The sequence below is a fragment of the Castor canadensis genome, chromosome 8, assembly GCF_047511655.1.
Source record: "Castor canadensis chromosome 8, mCasCan1.hap1v2, whole genome shotgun sequence".
In the NCBI taxonomy this organism is placed as follows: Eukaryota; Metazoa; Chordata; class Mammalia; order Rodentia; family Castoridae; genus Castor; species Castor canadensis.
The window spans coordinates 138848486-138867361 of record NC_133393.1 but is presented as its reverse complement, the minus strand read 5'-3'; the positions used below and the strand labels follow the sequence as shown (position 1 = coordinate 138867361).

Sequence of the window (18876 nt, the reverse complement as noted above, 5' to 3'; positions counted from 1 at the left end):
TATGATCATCTCATTTGTATAAAGAAAAAGTATTCAATGGTATTTAACAACTTGTGATAAAAACTGTTGGTAAGGCCAAAATAGAAGAGACATCCTATACATTATAAAGAGAGTCTATATGAAACTTCTGGCAAATATTATGCTCAGTGGTGAAAATTAGTACCATTGTCTATAAAATCACTAATACTGCAAAGATGTCCCTTATCTCCATTTTCAACACTTACTGGAGGTTTTGGCCAATGTGTATGAACACATTGAGAGCCACAGAGACACATATCATACAGAAAAATTTACAAGTAAGAAATAAAATACTATTGTTTTATTATTTTTACCAATTGCGTTCATAGAAAATCCTAAAGAATCCATACATTTATAAGCTATTAGAAAAAGAGTTCAGAGAGTAATTTCTACATCAGCTCACTTACACAAAAGCCAATTGCATTTATACGTAGCAATGTTAGAACTCACCATTTTAAAAAAGATACCACTTACAATAACCAAAAATTATAATTAAATTATAAAGAACTTTAATTCTCAATTCCTCTCTAAAACTAATGTATAGAACCAACATAATACCTTAAAATCCTACCACATTTTCTCACGGAATTCAAAACTGATTTTAAGATTTATATGAAAAAAAATGTCCAAAAATAGCTGTACAAGAAAAATTGGTGGGGAAGTAGGGAGCTGGAAAACTTTAACCACCAGATACTAAAATATAAAGTTATATTAAGATTATAGATTTGCTAGTGGAATAGAGTTCACAAGGGGACCCACATATACATGGAAATTCTTGTGCCCTGCTAGTGAGGACACAAATTGGTTACTAATATTCTAGAAAACATGTTGGCACTAGTAAAGCTTAATATATGCATTAATACTCCTATACAATACACAATAAATACTCTATAACCCAGCAATTCCATACATGAAAATATATCCTATTAAAAACTCTTACACATAAATACCAGAAGATATGTATAAGAATGGAATACTTCTTGGGATCAAAATTAGAAATTAACCCTAAAATTTATGATTAAAAATCACACAACTTCCAAAATTAATATTTATGGAGCACGTAAATTTTCTCTTCATGGACTTTTTAATCCATTAATTGCTAAATTCACTAATAAATATCAGTATTATTCTTTCGTAAACCCGGAGATAAGACATATTTCATCTCATGTTTTAGGTGAAGCATGAATCTCTTTTTGTTCACACTAACTTATAAAGTACAAATACTTATATGTACTTAATCACCAAAGACTATGTCAAGTATTTATAAAAGAAATCCTTTCTGAAGATTATTTCAATTTAATCAGGATTAAAAGGAAATAACTTTTATCCTTACCATCCTTGAATGAATAACCCAAGTTCTAATATCTTAATCACAAAATACACAGAAGGAAACAATAATATTGAAAGCCTAATATTCTATGGTCTTCCTTAATAACAACTCATTTTCAACAGACTATAATCTCTCAATAGAAAGCCTTCTACCAAGGATCTTAATCAGATTCTGAGAAAATTCACATTCAAAATAAACAATATGCCACTAACCCCAAAACAATGTAGGTATTAGCAGTTATACAAAAGGCTGGCCTCTATCTGATGAGTCATTTCTAAAATGATGAAAGTGTAAGTCTCTGAAGTGTTTTCTATTCAAGCTGGAAAATATATAAAGGCAGGGAATCATTTAGCAAGCAGGTCGACAGCGAAATTTTTCATTTCACACATTCTTGTTTGACTTTATGCAAACATTATATTAAGAATGGCAAAAATTAGTCTTTCTTCCTACATACTAATACTAACTTTTTCTTTGTTTTCTCAAGGTATTTTACTTTCAGCATCCAAGTCCATAAGAAATTTAGAAGATGACATGGTATTTAACACATTCAGGATGGGAAAAGCCTTTCAGAAGGAAGATACTGCAGAAAGATCAGATGTTGCACCTTCTCTGGAACAATATAAAAATGATGAGAGCAGTTTCATGAATGACGAAGAAAACAAAAATTCAAAGGTAAGTGACTTGTCTTTTATTGCAATGGAAATGTAAATGATTTATCATACAAAAAGTAAAATTGGTATTTTTATTTTATAGACAGAAATATACGCAAATATAGTCACAAGACGCATTAGGATAAATGATGAAATTTCTTATGTACCAGGTGGTTCTCCCATCTTTGAGAATACCTCTTATCCAAATAAGAAGTAGATATTTTTTCCCAATAAGTTCTTAAAGAGTCAAAAAAAAAAGTGCAGAACATTTTAGAATTGATCAATAAGATTGTCATATAATTACATTGTAGTCCCATTCTGAAGACAGCTAAACACAAATTAACCTCCTCTTTACAGAACACAGGCTCCAAACATAATTTCGTAAATCATGGTCTACCACTGAATTTGGCTATAAAGCCTTATCTTGCATTAAAAGGATCTGTAGCTTTTCCAGCTGATGATGGAGTTCAGAATAATGAATCAACACAAGAAAAGAGAGAAATTGGGGATGAAGAAAACTCAGCTAAATTTCCTATAGGAAGGAGAGATTTTGACAGTGAGTAGCCTCTTTAAAATTGAATTCTTATAGCCAAGTACCATAAAAAGAGTTCTGGGTTAATATAATCTAATAAAAACAAAATCCAGTAAGACTATGGTTCAATTCCACTTGATATTAAATGATGTCTGTCAAAAAATGTGACATTAAAAAGCATCTAGTATTTGCAATCTTGGTTTCCTCAAAATTAGTTAATAACAGGTCTATTTTTTTCTTAACTTTTTGTGATAATTATAGTCCTTTAAATAACTTAAACTTCTTTTTCCCTTCAGTGCTCAGGTGTATGCTGGGAAGAGTCTACCGACCTTGTTGGCAAGTCTGATACCTGTTGGTCTACATTGTCTTTTCAGAAGAAAAACTCATTTAATTGTCAGTGGAGGGGAAAAAAAAAAAACCTTATTGTTATTATAACTTGTGTGTTAGTTTAAATGTCTGTTTTTAAAAAGAAAGTAATGTTGACCTATACCAGTAATATAAATGATACACTTATCTGTGCATTAAACTTTATGAAAATTCTGCATAATTCAGTCTTAATGGTGTTTTTGAACAATGCTTAACACATGAAACTTACACACGCTTCAGACCAAAATAATAAATGTTTTAAAAGTTAAGTACATGGCTTTGGTGAATAGTTTTACAGAAACATAAATCTAAAATAAAGCTCATAAAACACAAAATCATAGTCTAAAAAACTGAGTTAACTTTGTCTGGCCAGTAATCAATTTGTTCTTGGCAGGACACTTATTGTCTCCTTTTGCTGCTTGAGTTAGTTTGCCCCCCAATTTATTCTGTGACTCGTTCAGTGTTTTGAGTATCTTAATGTTTTTATGTTGAGGTGGTTCATTCCCAGTATTGCTATCTAACGCCACCTGTTTCCTTTTTGAGCTTTCATTTCCTGTCTGACTACTTGATTTTCTTGATACTTTGTCACTTTTACTTCTGTCCAGAGGAACATTTCCAGAAGTTGTTTCAATTGTTGATTTTCCAACAGATGAATATACACTGCCTGTTATGCAAGATGAAAAGGGAGAAGGAATCAAACAATGTTTAGTATTACTACTCATGATAATTTTAAAAGAAACTTTAAAAATGGCTAAAGAGTATTGAAAAAATTTATAACCTATAATAATTCCAAGCAATGAAATGATTAACAAACACAGCTACATTATCACATTAGCTTTCATTTTACCATTCCACCTCGCATCCCTCCCAACAAATACTCATTTAAATATGTATATTTCATTTTTAAGAAAATGCTATGGATTGTTTATTCAAATTCATTTAGTTAAACAGTGTCCTATTCCTATCCATAATTTGTACTTAGATTTAACTTCTTAAATAAATCAATACCTAAAAAGGCTTTTTTTAATACTTTGCAAAAATAATCTAGTTTCACTTAAATTAAAACCAATGGAGGGACTGGGGACATGTCTCAACTGTAAGAGCACTTGCCTAGCAAGCACAAGACCATGAGTTCAATCCCTAGTACACTGCTAACAAACAAACAACAAAACCAAAATACATTGACAGATTAGCATTAAACTGTTACTTAATTGCCCAAATAGGGTCAATTACCAGAAAGGCCATTTTCCACACGAAGAACACAGGGAGGATTTGATGTTGAATCAATGTATTTCCAATTGTCCTTGCTTATCATGTAGTCATCCTTATAAGTACAAGCAAACTGGGATCTAATTAAGGATTGCTTCATCTAATAACAGAAAGAAGAAAATATGCAATTTTATTTTTTCATGTACATTGCATCGCAATCAACATATCCTTAAAATTTTCCCTTACAAATTCCATCATTCTTTGGGAACTTTTTAACCTTTAGGTTTCATAGTTTTCAAATACTCAGTCCTATGGCTAGCATTTTTGTTCTTTTCAGTAATACCAGTTTTACATGTATTTTTGATAATTTTTATAATAGTTATAAAAAGTAAATTTTAAACTCTTCAGAGGCTTTTGTTATGTATTCCTTTGGGCTGCTTTGGAGTGAGTTTTATATCAGTCAAAATAAAAATACACATGATATACACAATCATAGAAAAAACACAAATTCATTATCCTAAGAAAAACAGAGAACACAACTCTTGAAAGAAAACAAAGAACAGCACATGGAATTCAAGAAATTTAAAAAACTGGGGAAGGGAGGAATGCTAAGATGAAAAAGAAATGAAGTTAAAAAGAAATAGAAACAGAAAAGTAGCAAAGAAATAAGTAGCAAAGAGTATTGGAGAGGTATTATTCCTTGAGTTCAAGGCCAGCTTGGGCTATAAAGCACATTCAAGGCCTGCCTGGGTTACATAGCAAGATCCAGTCTCCAAAAAAAGTGAAGGAAGGAAAGCAAAAATAAAGCAGTTTTGAAAATGTATTCTGCAAACATAAAAATAAGCTGTTTTAGAGGTAGGAACATTACAGCTGGTCTATAACCATTCAGTCATAAAGAAAGATATCTCCAAATTTAAAAAAAAAAAGTCACCTCAAATCCTTTTAACACTTCAAAGTGTAATTACATTTATTTATAGAAAACATGTATTCATTGAAAAACATGACTTTGTTATGTTATATGCTCACCAATTCAGTAATTATGTATTATGTTATATGATTATGGAGATCAGTGCACTAATCCACTCAGATGCTTACAAAAATAATGGCTGTGGAATCTGTTGACTATAGTTTAGAAGAAATAAGAATAGGTTCCTGTCTAGCAGCTTCATAAAAGCTAATTTTGTTTAGGATGACAAGTTATCTTTCTGACTAACAAGGTCTGTGAAAGTTCCATTTGTTGTTATCTTCCGCTTAACCACAAAAATGCATAAAACTTCAAAGTATGAAATGCACAAGATCAGAAAACTAGTTTTCAAATGTAAAGTAAGCTATTGTTAATGAAAGAGGCCGTAACCTACTACATCTTCATGAATCCCTGCAAAAGGAACACCTATTACATATTTTCTACCAAGAGATTTCCTATAATATAGTTAAAAGTCTTTGGTAGTCTTTTTTGGGCTTAATCCTATAAATACAGAATTAAAGTAATATGCAAAGCTACTAAAAGAAAAATTTTAATAAAATAAACCCTATATTATATTCCATCATATCGTCATCATAGATAAATTACCCATGAACTTGTATTTCTGTCTGCAAAATCAATACTAATCATTTGTGCTATCATTTCACATCTTCTTTCATTTCACTAATTACTTGCTTATATAGAATTATAAAGTTATTGCTTATAAAGAGTTGTAAAGAGTTTGGTAAGAGTATACAGGCAGGGTTGCTGAGTGGCTGGTTCAGATCATTCCCTTGGTAATCAGAGAGTAAATGACCTATAAGTGCTTACTCATCACCACCGATAGAACACTGTAAATAAGAATACAACAATTATATTATACAAAATTAATAATTATATTATTTAGTACAGACAAGCTCTTAATCTCGTATCTTTTTCCTTTTGAAGCTTTGTTATTTTTATTCATTTTTAATATAAAATCATAGCAAAACCTTTGTCTTTCATGTACATACTGGCACAAAATAAGTGCCACGACTTTCTTTACAACTAGATTTCTACTCTCCAGACCCTTTATAGAGAAATTCTAGAGCACTTAGTGACCATAGCACAATTCCAGAAAACTACAGTTAAAAGGTGATGGAGCTTAAGGTACTAAGAACAGGTTCAGATATGAAAGAAAAACCATTAACCACTTTATTTACCAAAGTAAATATTATTTACATACATACCAAAATATGAGAAACAAAATAGTCTTATGGTGGTCTTGGAATAGTTCAAGTATAAAATAACTGAAGGTAGTTAAAAACTTTTTGATTTTGGTTTTGGTTTTAGACAGGGTCTTACTATGCAGCCCAAGCTGTCTCAAATTCACAATCCTCCTTTCTCATTCTCCCAAGTGCTGGGATTACAGATGTGTAGTGCCATACCTGGTTTGGCTTTTCTTTTTCTTTTTATGAAAGATTATATATGGGCTTTCAGTTTTCTCTGTCCTGTACAAAAATCTTTTTTAAAATCTTAAAAAAAAAATCTATCACAGAATTTCAACTATGTGAGAATTGAAAGAGATAATTCTTTAAACAAGGGATTACTAATGATTTCTCCAATCAGAAAGACATTCTATTTATAAAATTTGCTGTTGACACACAGCTAGAAGAAAAATAACAAAGACTGAAAAGATTTCAGAAAGCTAGACCATAAGTAGAAAATGATGGGGATTAAGAAAGTCCTATATTTAGGTTCAAATATAGCAATTACAGATGTACAAAATGAGGAGAACCTGACTAAAAGACAACATACAAATAAGACCTGGACATTTTAATTGATCATGAACTTGACTGGAGCCAAGTGTGTGATATCCAGCTAACAAAGTAGCACAGAGACACAAGATGACATGATGGGAAAAGTATCAGATTTGCAGACCAAAGTCCTAGCTTCTAAACTGGCTCTCTTATCTATTAACTCATCTTAAATAAGCCAGTATACCTCTCACTTATCCACACATAAAAGGAACAACATTTACTTCACAGAACTGTTATAATTATTTGAAGTAAAAAATATAAACAGACTATATAAACTCAAGATCTAATGTAGACACTGTATAGTTACTATAATAATAATATAAGAAGTGAGTATTCCTATAAGATCTGTTGAATTAGATTTCTCAGGACCAGGCCAATTCTAAAATCCTAGGAATGCAGACTAAAACAATGACTCTATAATAGGCTTCTTCAGTTTAATTATTAAAACAATCCAATCTACATTGGCTTGTATTTGTAACTTAAAAGAGATTGCTTTTCCTTTGTTCGTAAAAATTGAATTTTCTGTACAAGATTAGTGGCTACATGGAATTGAGATTACTTCCTGTTGTAAATCTTCCAAATCTCTCTGTGTATTTGATTTGGAATCACAAATAAGCAAAACAATTCCCCCTTGAAAGTGCTTTTGAAGTACTAAACAACTAAGAACAATGTCCAGATTCATACATGGCTGTTAAAATCATTTTATGTTCAGGTCACATGAGAGAGATGAATTGAAAGTTTTCCTTCATAGAGTGATTAATCCCTTTGGAAAGATTTCTATCCCCAGTAAAATTGCAATGAACTTCAAACTTGCCAAGAATTGGAAAAGTCCTTTTGCCACAGCTCTTTTTAAACTGAAATTATTAGTAGGTTCCCAGTTTGAGGAAAATAGTACTTCACATAGGAAAGCCTGACTCCAGTTAAATTAAGATGAATGAGTCAAAACATTGAAAAGTCACAGACACTCTGAGTTAGCTGTATTTAAAACAAAACAAAAAAAGAGAATGTTCTAAGCCTCTCCTATAAATCTGAAAAGGAAAATTATTCTCAACTTATTAACTATCTGACTAAAAATAAATGTTCTAAATTGATCTTTTTATTCTGACATTATCAAATGCTCAAAAGAACAGATTGGGTGCCTTTAATGGCATAAAGATTTGTACATATATCCAGTAGTTCATTTCCTTATCAGAGAAATTCCATTTACTTTGCTATAGAACAAAAAATTTTTGACGTAAACAGTAACAATATTTTTTCATGACACTTCATAATTACTATGCCTATATTTACTTTCTGGAGATACCATTAACTTTGAAGTCTAGCACCTGTATACAAACCTCTGCTCCCTGCTCTATCACTTACTAGCTGTATGGTCAGGAAAATGATGCCTTCTAGAGCTAGGCAAGTTTTACTTAGGATGAGAAACATAAAATATCTAGTACACATTTTTAATACTTAGTAGATACTCAATAAATTCCATCCCCAATATTTTAGCCAAAATGAATTCCATGTTAGTTCGGTTGAATACAAACACTCATTTTTCATTCTAGTAAAAGATGCTGGTCACTCCCTTAAAGTCTTTGCTTAATGTCACCTTCTCTAGGACATCTCTACTTATCATCCTACTTAAAATCAAAACACACACAAGGAATACATTCTCTTTAGCCCTCTCCCCAGTTTTACTTTTCCCCCATAGCACTGATAACCTTTTAGTACACCATATAGTCCACATGTTTGTGTTGAAAATTGTTCATTTTTCCAAACTAAAATATAAACTTTATGAATGGTAAAACCCTTAGAGTGCACTCTGTCCTCTTCCCACAGGGTAAGGAGTCCACAAGGCCTCAGACATGCCCACAAGGAGACCATGAACCTTTGCACCATTCCCTTGGATCCTGTTCCAGGTTTCTGGGATCTCTTGGCATGGGGATGGCACTGGCCTCTTCATCTAGGCTCAGAAGCTGACTGTTTATGGCAAAGAGGATGGGCATGGGTCATATATGCCTTTTTGTTTTTTCTTTTCTTTTTGGTAGTAGTTGCGAGGCAGGCTCTCTATTAGTAGAGCCATACACTTCAGCCTCTTGATGGAGTGTCCCTCGGGCATATGAAACCAGTGGCATAGGCCAAGGCTAAGAGATCCATTTATATTTTTTGCACTTCAGTCACACAAATATGTGGGGAAGCCGTGTCTATCACAGCAGAATGTTTAGTCTGCTTGGTTCACTGGTGAATCACTAGTGTCTAGGACAGAGCCTGATATCCAAACATATGATTTTTTAATGAATTAATGAATAAAGTAAAACTGTAATAGTCTACAACAAGTATATGGAAGAAAAATCTATAAAAGAAAAACAAGTAAGCAAAATCTTGGAGGTAGAAAAGTGATGCACAGAACAGACTCTACTCTCTTAGAGTGAAGTAACTACATGATATGAATAGTGAACTCATATTCACCTTCTGGCTCTTCATATTCATCACCTTCTTCAGGTATGTCCTCTCCCCACCAATCCACCCCTCTCTCCCCGGCTTTTAACCTAGAGCCTTCAGGAGGATCTCTATTGCCTTCAGCCTGAAAGACAGGAGGATTCAGTATCTTTCAGGGTTTCTCACACTGTGCTCTTTGGCCTCCCATCCCACTTCATTTCCAAGTGTGGCAAATATCTTTAAAGAAAGGAGATAAGCCATGTGTTTGAGGCAGGTTTCACCCCTCAAGCAGAGCCTTATTTTCTTTTATTCATATGTGCATACATTATTTGGGTCATTTCTCCCCCACTCCCCCCACCCCTTCCCTTACCCCTGCCCCGCTTCCTCCCTTAACCCCCCTTACCCCTAGCTACCAGGCAAAACTATTCTGCCCTTATCTCTAATTTTGTTGAAGAGAGAGCATAAGCAATAATAGGAAGGACCAAGGGTTTTTGCTGGTTTAGATAAGGGTAGCTATACAGGGAGTTGACTCGCATTGATTTCCCGTACATGTGTGTTACCTTCTAAGTTAATTCTTCTCAAACTAACCTTTTCTCTAGTTTCTGGTCCCCTTCTCCTATTGGCCTCAGTTGCTTTTAAGGTATCTGCTTTAGTTTCTCTGCATTGAGGGCAACAAATGCTATCTAGTTTTTTGGGTGTCTTACCTATCCTCATACCTTCCATGTGTGTTCTCGCTTTATCATGTGATCAAAGTTCAATCCCCTTGTTGTGTTTACCCTTTATCTAATGTCCGCATATGAGGGAGAACATACAATTTTTGGTCTTTTGGGCCAGGCTAACTTCACTCAGAATGATGTTCTCCAATTCCATCCATTTACCTGCGAATGATAACATTTCGTTCTTCAGAGCCTTATCTTCTAAGTATCACAAGACCACAGGTGACTTCAGTCCACTACATTGAGGCTCCGTAGCCTTCCACATAGCTACAAAATTCAGCATAATGTGTCCTTGATAAAATAAATAAATAACTCCCGAAGTTTCCAAATGGTTGGCAGTCTCTCATAATACCCAAAAGCTTTACTGGTTTCTCTCTCATTCCTTTATGTGGATCAGTATCAATCCTCAGCTTATATCCCAAATTGGCAAATAATGCCAGAGAAGAAAATTGCAAACAACAGATTCCTCATCTCAGAAGAACTTCATCCTTTCCAGTTTACTTCTCTGCTTACATAGCTCTGCTATGTTTTTAAGCTTTGTCTTCCCCGATCTTATCTGACTTTTACTACTTTATAACAGAAATGGTGTTTGGCCATGACCTACTACATCTTCGTTAGAAAGAAAAGTCCCCAGCTCTGTTGAGTGTCTGCTTCATTCTATTCCCTCCTTATCTGAGAGCATTTCACTTTCTCCTTAGAGTTATGTTTTGAAGGCTGCCTTACTTTTCCATAGCCTGAGCAGTGGTGGAGGAAGAAGAGCTCATCTGAGGTGATAGGCAGTCTAAAATAGTTCCAGGGTTCTGCATTCCCTTCTAGGTTTATTAAGTATAATATGTACTGTAAGAAGGTGTCTTCCATCTAGTTAGGGACTGTGTTTCATTCATATTGGAGGAGAACATTTGGATAACTTCCCTAATTTGGTACATAGCACTACAGCCTTCACTTCTTTCAGCGTATAAATTTCAGAGTTCATTTTCCACATTACTACACGCACAAATATTTCATTTAAGAATAGGAAAAGTTAATTCAAACCAAATGAAAATGTAAAGAACTTTCCTAGTCAAGAACAATGTAAAATATTCACCCATCTAAATACACAATTAATTATACTCTGCCATTCTGTCCTTGAACTGGAACAATTTTTAAATTACACAGTACTAGAGTTTGGAACTGGAATATCATCCAAAGACCCATATGTCAATGGCTTGGTCCCCAATTTGGTGCTATTGGGAGATGATGGAAACTTTTAGAGGCAGGGTATAATAAGAGGTCTTCAGGTCACGGGGGCATGACCTTAAAGGGGACAATGGGACTCTCTTCTTCTCTCTCTCACTCCCTGGCCATGAGGCATGCAAATACACTCTGCCACATGCTCCCTGCCATTGCCATCTGGTACCCACACCACAGGTCCAAAAGCAACAGGGCCAACTGATCATGGACTGAAACCTCAAAAACATGAGCCAAGGACTGGCAGAGTAGCTCAAGTGGCACAGTGCCTGCCTAGCAAGCTTAGCAAGCGTGAGGCACTGAGTTCAAGCCCCAGTACTGCAAAAAAAAACAAAAAGGAGCCAAAACAAGCCTTTTCCGTTTTTAAGTTGATTATCTCAGGATTTGTTATAGGGATGGAAAGCTAGCACACAGTTTCTCAAAATTCCATTTAAGAGAAGAAGGCCATGTCTTCTTTATTTTCCCTTTCATTCATTTAACAGATATGTATTAAACATTTACAATAGCAACTGTTTATTTCTTTTCTTCTTTTAGGTCCAGTGGATTAAATAGCCAGAAACAGGTCAGTAAGATTACATGAAAAAGGAAAAGGTTATATGTCAACTGTCATTACTCACTTTCCATTTCATTCTTATTGTGTAAATAAGCATTGCATATTTACAGTATCCAGCTCAGCTTCATATATTTACTTTTTCTAAAAATAAAACACTGTTTATCATTTTCATAACAGTACATTAAATTGTACCTTCATTTTTTCTTCTTGCATTGACTTATGGATGCGTTCCCTTAGGGGTTTTACTGACGAATTATTCATTTGTGTGGGAGATCTATGTCAAAAAAAAGAAAAAAAGACAAAACTTATGACTATGGTTTGAATCCTTGTGTCCCTCCAAAATTCATGTTAATTTTATCCTCAATGCAACACTATTAAGAGGTGGGACCTTCAGAAGTGGGCTCTCAAGAATGGAATTAGTACCCTTAAAAAGGGATTGAAGCAGCCTGTTTGGCCCTTTTTGTCCTTAGATTTCCTGTCATGTGAAGATGCAGCAAGAAGGTCCCATCTATGAGTAACAGGCCTGCAACTATGAATGAAAATCAATCTGCTGGACCTTGATCTAGGATTTCCAAACCTACATAACTGAGAGAAATAAATCTGTTATTTACAAACGACCCAATCTAAGGTATCATCCCAAATAAACTAAGACATTCAGATATCAAAGTGGCTTTTAGACAGGTTTTCCCCTCACAACACTGCCATAAACATACAAATAAAGAACAATAGAATGTACATGCTTATGGAAATTTGCAAAAGTATCAGTATTCCTATTTTGGGAGTCCTATATATTAATAATTTGCTTAATTAATTACTTCGGTAACTAAATACTTCTTGAACCTCTAACATTCATTTGTAAAGTACTACATAAGATATTATAAAGAACAAAAATGTGAGGCTCTATCTGAAAAATAAAGTAAAGCAAAAAGGACTGGGGGTGTGGCTCAAGTTGTAGCAAGTGCAAGGCCCTGAGTTCAGACCCCAGTACTGCTAAAAACTATCATTTTACAAAGATATAGGATCATCTATCCTCAGAAAAAAATAGTAGGGTTAAATTCATACATACATCACAATGTCCTTAATTTTATCACTTTGGTGCAGACCATTAAAATTTTAGTTTACCATGGATCATCTGCACAGAAATGACTGGGAAGTAGAATGTAGAATCCAAACTATGAAGAAGAACTAAAATGTGCTTGATCACAAGATAAAGTACAGAAAATTTCTTTTTAAAACAGACCCAGGGATTAATTTCGCTTAAACAAATTCTACAAATAGCAAACCTTCTCTAAAAAACAGGTTTTATCTGAGAGAAAAATTAAATCTCTTCTACCTCAAAGAAAATTTTGTTAAACAAAAGCAAATACTGCTTTCTGAGGCTCCAGCATAGAGGATATGTAAAATACCAATAAGAGAAATACTCATTGTTAGGAAAACACTGGAGCATTTTGAGGTAGAATGTGGGGGAATTATATCATGCCCAGATACAAAAGAATACTCACGGGAAGCTGGGAAAAATGAGAAAAAGGAATTAGATGACAACACCAAATGCAAGAATATTATGAAGTCTCTCTCTAAAGAAAAGAGAAAGGACTCTGGCATAGGAGAGAGCCGGTGAAGCAATCACAAATGGATATGAGCAACTTCAGATACAACACCAGCTTTCTAAAAAGTAGCTCCAGATGAAAGTTGAAAAGATCAAACAATAGGATGATATTGTGAAAATTGTCTATAGCGTACTAAATATACCTTAAAGTAGTCTTTCTAAAATAATTAATGTTCCTAAAAATGAGTATTTATTTAATTAAAAATATTACCAATGAAATTACTATGGAATGACTGATCTACTTTTTAAAACTGGAAAGTGTCTGCTATAGATGAAATATACACATATATATCTTAAAGCTTTATTAACTCTCAAATGTGACTTATTTGTAAATAGGGCCTTTAGGAGGCCAGTGAGGTTAAATGAGTGACAAGGATAAAGTCCTAATTTGATAGGACTGGTAGCCTTATAAGAAGAGAAAGAGAATTCTCTCCATGTACACATACCAAGAAAGTACACAGCAAGAAGCCGTCATCCAAAACCCCAGAGTGGTCCTTACCAAAACCCAACTATGCTGGCCCTCTGACCTCACATTTTCAGCCCAAATGGAAGGCAAGCTTTTATTGTTTAAGCCACCTAGTCTTTACCAGATTATGGTATTTTATTACAACAGCCAGAGCAGATTAAGACAGTATCATGGTCATAGACATAACCCCAGCACTAATGTAGCAAATATTTTTCTTCCTAACATGAGGAAGAACCAGTGTCAATTCCAATGTAAGCTTGGTGTATATGACCTCCCCTGTTGTTAACAGTCCTTGAAACAGAGGCCTGAGGCTTGGGAGAAGAAACCCTCGCTACTTGTTAACTTAGTTCTCTTGAGTCTGTTGTTTCATAGGTCTCTCAAGTCTCTAACTCTTCACTTATAAAGTGGGGATACTATTAAAGGGAGTTGTTGTGAGTGCCGAGATAAGTGAAAGCATTTAGTGAATTTCTTCACACATAGAAAAGCAAATAAATATTTTCTCACAGTAGAAAGCAAGAATAAAAACAATATGGAAATCAAAAACACCTGCCACACTCTCATAAAATATGACCTTTTAAATATATAACAGCTTTGCATTTAAATGTTCAATCTCATGAAAATAAGTAAATACCACTTTAAAGGGCTGATGGAATGGTTCAAGTAGCAAGTGTGAGGCCCTGAGTTCAAGCCCAAGACCACCTAAATAAATAAATATTCAATCTCCCTTTAACTAACTTTTGCTTTCTTTCTTCATACTTTTCTGTAGTTTATAAGTTTCCTATCATAAGTATATTATTTCTTTTCCAATCAGTGATGCATTTTTTTTCAAAAATTCCCTAGAGTTAACATTTATACAGATATAATATGCAAATTACATACCTGAAAAGTGTAAGAATAGAAGTTCCACTATGATGACTTGTATTTTCCTCATCGTATAAGAGCTCTGCCTTGTTTCTGGTAGGAGCATTGGCTGCTTCTTCATCCAAAAGAACAAGCAAAGTTTTCACAGTATCTCTGCCACTGTATGCAGTACCATGGTTTATGACAAAAGATTTTGGCTAGGACAAAAAGTAATTTTAAGTTACTTAATTCAGCCCAGCTGGATGAATTAGCCCCACCTTTCTATTTCACATGCCACTCTGTTGTTGAAGTAACAGAGAATCAGCTATGAGAAGTAGCTGTAGCTGTAAGACAGGTGAGCACTTCTCCTTTAAGCCATATCATAATCAATCTTACCAATTTTCAGGCATACAAAAATGTTGTTGTCAAAGGAAAACATTAGGTTCTGGTCAAAATAACATTTACCTTTGAGTCAGAAAAATCTAACTAGCTATGGACCTCAGCTCCATGACTTTACCACTCTGCATTTTCTGTGTTATACCAGAGGGAAATGGGGTATCTGAATATCCCTCAGAAGGTTCATAATATCTAATCAAATGCAAAAATGAAAAACCAGTTAACATTCATTCATTCAACAATCATTGATTAGTATATTCCATGTCCTACGCACTGTTTGAAGTTAAAGCTATAAAGGTAAAAACCACTGCCTTCAAAGAACACACAAAGGAGCAAAATGTTTTGCTTCTTGATAAATAAGCAAAACATTTCATTACAGAATGCTAAGTGATACTTTAATAACTGTTTACACAGTGCAGTGGCGTACCCAAAAAGGAATGAAGAGTATAATGTGAAGTCAAGGATGGCTTTAGGGAGGAGGAGACAGATACGTAGGAAGGAGCATGGCACCTTCAGGGACTAGGTAACATGACAGGCTGGAGAACAAAGTAAAAAGGAGGAAGTCATCAAAGATGAGCCTGGAACAGGTTTGTATATCATCCAAAAAAGTTATGTCAGTCTGACATACCGGTAAAATCTCTTACTTTCTTAAGTAAGTACAATAACTGTATTTAGATTTTAAACAGAGCTATAACAAACTAAAAGACTATAATGGACTGGGTCCTCTGGAACAGTTTCCTCAGATTTTATTAATATGGTCGTGGCCTCGTTTCTCTACTTGGCAGACTCAGGATAGTAGGTGAACTATAATGTATTGGTTAACCAAAATTAAAACTGATTACCTATCACAATCTGGTGCTTCACTCCTAGTTTTTAGTAGTGCCAAAGAAATCCACATTGTTTAATACTAACTTCATTGAGTATTATCTAACGTAGTTTTGAAAACAAAGTTAAAAACCAGGCTGTTTGTATCTTTATTTCTTCTGCCAGGACTGTGGAGAGATTGGTGTTCTTTATTATCAGCAGTTCCTGATTTATACTTACAGTGATGACCTGGTTGTCATTTGCGCCAAGCTAGTCACTGAAATGCTGACACACATGAAATAAATGGTGCAAGAGTCTCCCTCATGACATGGCTTCAAAGCACATCTAAAAGCATGCATCATTACAGAAAAATAGCTACAAATAGACACGAAGGGCTGTGAATGAATGGATAAAGAAATAAATAATAAAGCAAAAGTCTCTGTTCACACACTGACTGCCATGACACCTAATGAAAAGGGGCTTGCGTTAACTAAATAAACTGAAGCAAATAGACTATAATACGTCATACTCCAAAATTTTCTTCTGGAGCTAAAAATCATGAAAGTTGATTACATTGTTTCTCCTATAACACTGTAAATCTATTATATTTGATGATCTATGTAAGAAAATTAAGGAAAGAAGTAAATGTTACAACAATATGCAATTCAAAGATTGCCAGGTATGGGGAAAATTGGATTGTGGTACCCTGGGAATGTAGGTAGAAAATAAGAAATTATAGAGCTCTATTAAAAAAAATAAACTAATGAATGGAAACTCTTTCTCACAGTGCTGCTGCTGTTCTACAGAGAGTTTAGTACAAGGGTTAGAAACCAGGCTCTTCTTTTATATCTAGTAAGAGGAAAAATAATTGTTTTCATAAGAATAAATATTGAAAAACAGTGCAAAATACTTAATATTCACTAAGAATTAAAAGGTTTTAGTGTTAAAAAGCACACTGGAGATTATACAATGTCTTACTTTCTAACAACTACAAATAGTTTGGCCCAAAGTGTTATGACTTACCTAAGCTGAACATAATCCTTTTGGGAAAATTAAATTTTCAATATCATCTTAGGACACAGGAAACATACTCTTCTGACTTAAGTAACAACTATAAATCACTTCTAAAATGAATAGAAGAGACAATGCTTTGTACAGCAAGACAATGAAAAATAAAAAGCTCATTACCCGTGGAGGACTGATGTCAGTAGTGCTAGCGTCTTCACTTTCTTGTTGAGAATTCATAATATTTTTAATCCTCAGATCCAAATCCTGAACAACTTTCTCTACTGCTTTATAAAAAGGATCCCCACTGTTCTGACCTTTAACCAGCTGCATCTTTATCACTGATAGTATCCGACTCCCTGCAGTGCTGAAATAGAAATAAGACTGCCTTCATAACATTATTAAAAATTACAATATACTTATAAGCTTGAGAATATAATTCTCTGTTAATCAACACCTTTCAAGGACTATAGCTTTGATCTTATAAAGCAAACACTAAAGCGTTTAAGAAAAAGATTAAGGTCATTAGAAACAAAATTTTAAAGTTTTTCAACAAGTTGCTTCTTCCTTGTTTTGGTTTGGTTTTTGGTTTTTGGTTTTGTTTTGTTTTTGTGACAGGGTCTCACTGCTAGCCCAGGCTAGCCTCAAACTTGTAATCCTACAACCTCCTGGGATTACAGAAGAGACCCACCTTCTTTCTTGATTTGAGAGCTAAAGGGAAGTAATTTAGTTATATATGAAATTTGGTAACAGATCAGATCCAGTTACATACATGTAATATACTTAAAATATGTACCTTTAGATAACAAAAACAGCTAGTAAGATAACAAAAACAGATACCATTCATTGAACATACAGAATATTACATGACTTTAATCTTAAGACCAATTCAATTAGTTGTTATTATTACCTTTGTTATTATTACCCCTAAATCACAGATGAGACAATTGAGTCTCATGAAGTTTAAATAGCTTGACCTAGAACATGACATTCTGGGCTGGTTCGAGGAGGGAAGGAAGGAGACTGGCCTGATACTACATTGTACTATAGGAAGGATTATTATAGGTGGAAGAAGAAACTAAGAAAGTTAGCACTAATCCAAAGCAAACCAAAGGTGATCAACTACAGTCAACAGACAAGTGTTTTTAAAACTTGGAATCAATGTTTCTTTATACCCAGACAGAACTTGAAATAATGTGGGTTACAGCTCCTGCTCTAGAGGATCTTGGCCCGTTCTTAGGAAGAAATTGGAGATGTTCAACAATAGAAGAGGGCTCTTTTTCAAGTCATGAGATATCTATCCCTTGATGTATCCTGGAAAGGCTGCTCAGTGCCCAATGAGAAAGTAGTCTGGTCTGACATGAAGTCAGGCTGCCTGAGCACAAACAGCAGTTCTGCCACTTTCTACCTTTGGTATGCTACTAAACTGCTCTTTTTAGTGGCATAAAGGAAAAGGTTTCATGCATCCGAGAGCAGCCAGGCACCCTAATGAGCATGGGAAATGTAATTATTCACATTTAAATTATTTAAATTATTCACATTAGCTGGTCTAAATGGAAAAGCAAAGTTATGAGAATACCACAGAGAAATTTAATATGTGATGATAATGCATGAGACAAGTGTCTCCCAAATTTGACTGGTTATCAGGATAGTACTCAGCATTGTTTGAAACATCAGCTCCAGGGCTAGGGACATGGTCCAAGAGATAGAGTGCCTGCCAGCAGGCATGAGGCCTTATCACACCTCAGAACTAAAAAAAACAATCAACTCCAGATCTTATTCTACTGAATCACTATCTCCAAAAAGGGCACCATATAGTTGGATTGCTTTAAAAGTACAAGTGACTTGATAAGGCAAGATGAGAAACATTTCATGCCAAAATTGGCTCTTTGAGAAAGGAACCAGAGTAACTGGAAGAGAACTCTAAACAATAACATAGATAAGTAACTGATAATACTTTAATGCAGTTGATTA

At 34.3% G+C, this 18876-nt stretch overlaps 2 protein-coding genes across 6 annotated transcripts in view; one reads left to right on the top strand and one right to left on the bottom strand.

Annotated features, from left to right (window-relative positions):
- The first annotated feature begins 1718 nt into the window (after positions 1-1718).
- Pmch (pro-melanin concentrating hormone) lies at positions 1719-3073 on the top strand. Its single transcript, XM_020185942.2, has 3 exons — positions 1719-2020; positions 2356-2554; positions 2827-3073. Exons 1-3 carry the CDS (start codon positions 1772-1774, stop codon positions 2874-2876), a joined length of 498 nt encoding a protein of 165 aa, XP_020041531.1. The 5' UTR covers positions 1719-1771; the 3' UTR covers positions 2877-3073.
- A 102-nt stretch (positions 3074-3175) lies between these two features.
- The window catches only part of Parpbp (PARP1 binding protein), a 44314-nt gene continuing 28613 nt past the window's right edge, over positions 3176-18876 (bottom strand). For all 5 annotated transcript variants that reach the window (XM_020185940.2, XM_074084248.1, XM_074084249.1 and 2 more), the window contains 5 exons: positions 17086-17269; positions 14737-14915; positions 11978-12059; positions 4130-4265; positions 3176-3560 (listed from right to left, as the gene is read on the bottom strand). In XM_020185940.2, the coding sequence (XP_020041529.1) occupies positions 3232-3560; positions 4130-4265; positions 11978-12059; positions 14737-14915; positions 17086-17269 (910 nt within the window). In that variant the 3' untranslated portion in view covers positions 3176-3231. The remainder of the gene's footprint in view (positions 3561-4129; positions 4266-11977; positions 12060-14736; positions 14916-17085; positions 17270-18876) is intronic.

Coding starts and splice junctions, on each gene's coding strand:
- Pmch (XM_020185942.2), top strand. CDS start 1,772: ATGGCAAAAATTAGTCTTTCTTCCTACATACTAATACTAACTTTTTCT. Junction 2,021..2,355: donor AAGAAAACAAAAATTCAAAG/GTAAGTGACTTG, acceptor TCCTCTTTACAG/AACACAGGCTCCAAACATAA. Junction 2,555..2,826: donor AGGAAGGAGAGATTTTGACA/GTGAGTAGCCTC, acceptor TTTTCCCTTCAG/TGCTCAGGTGTATGCTGGGA.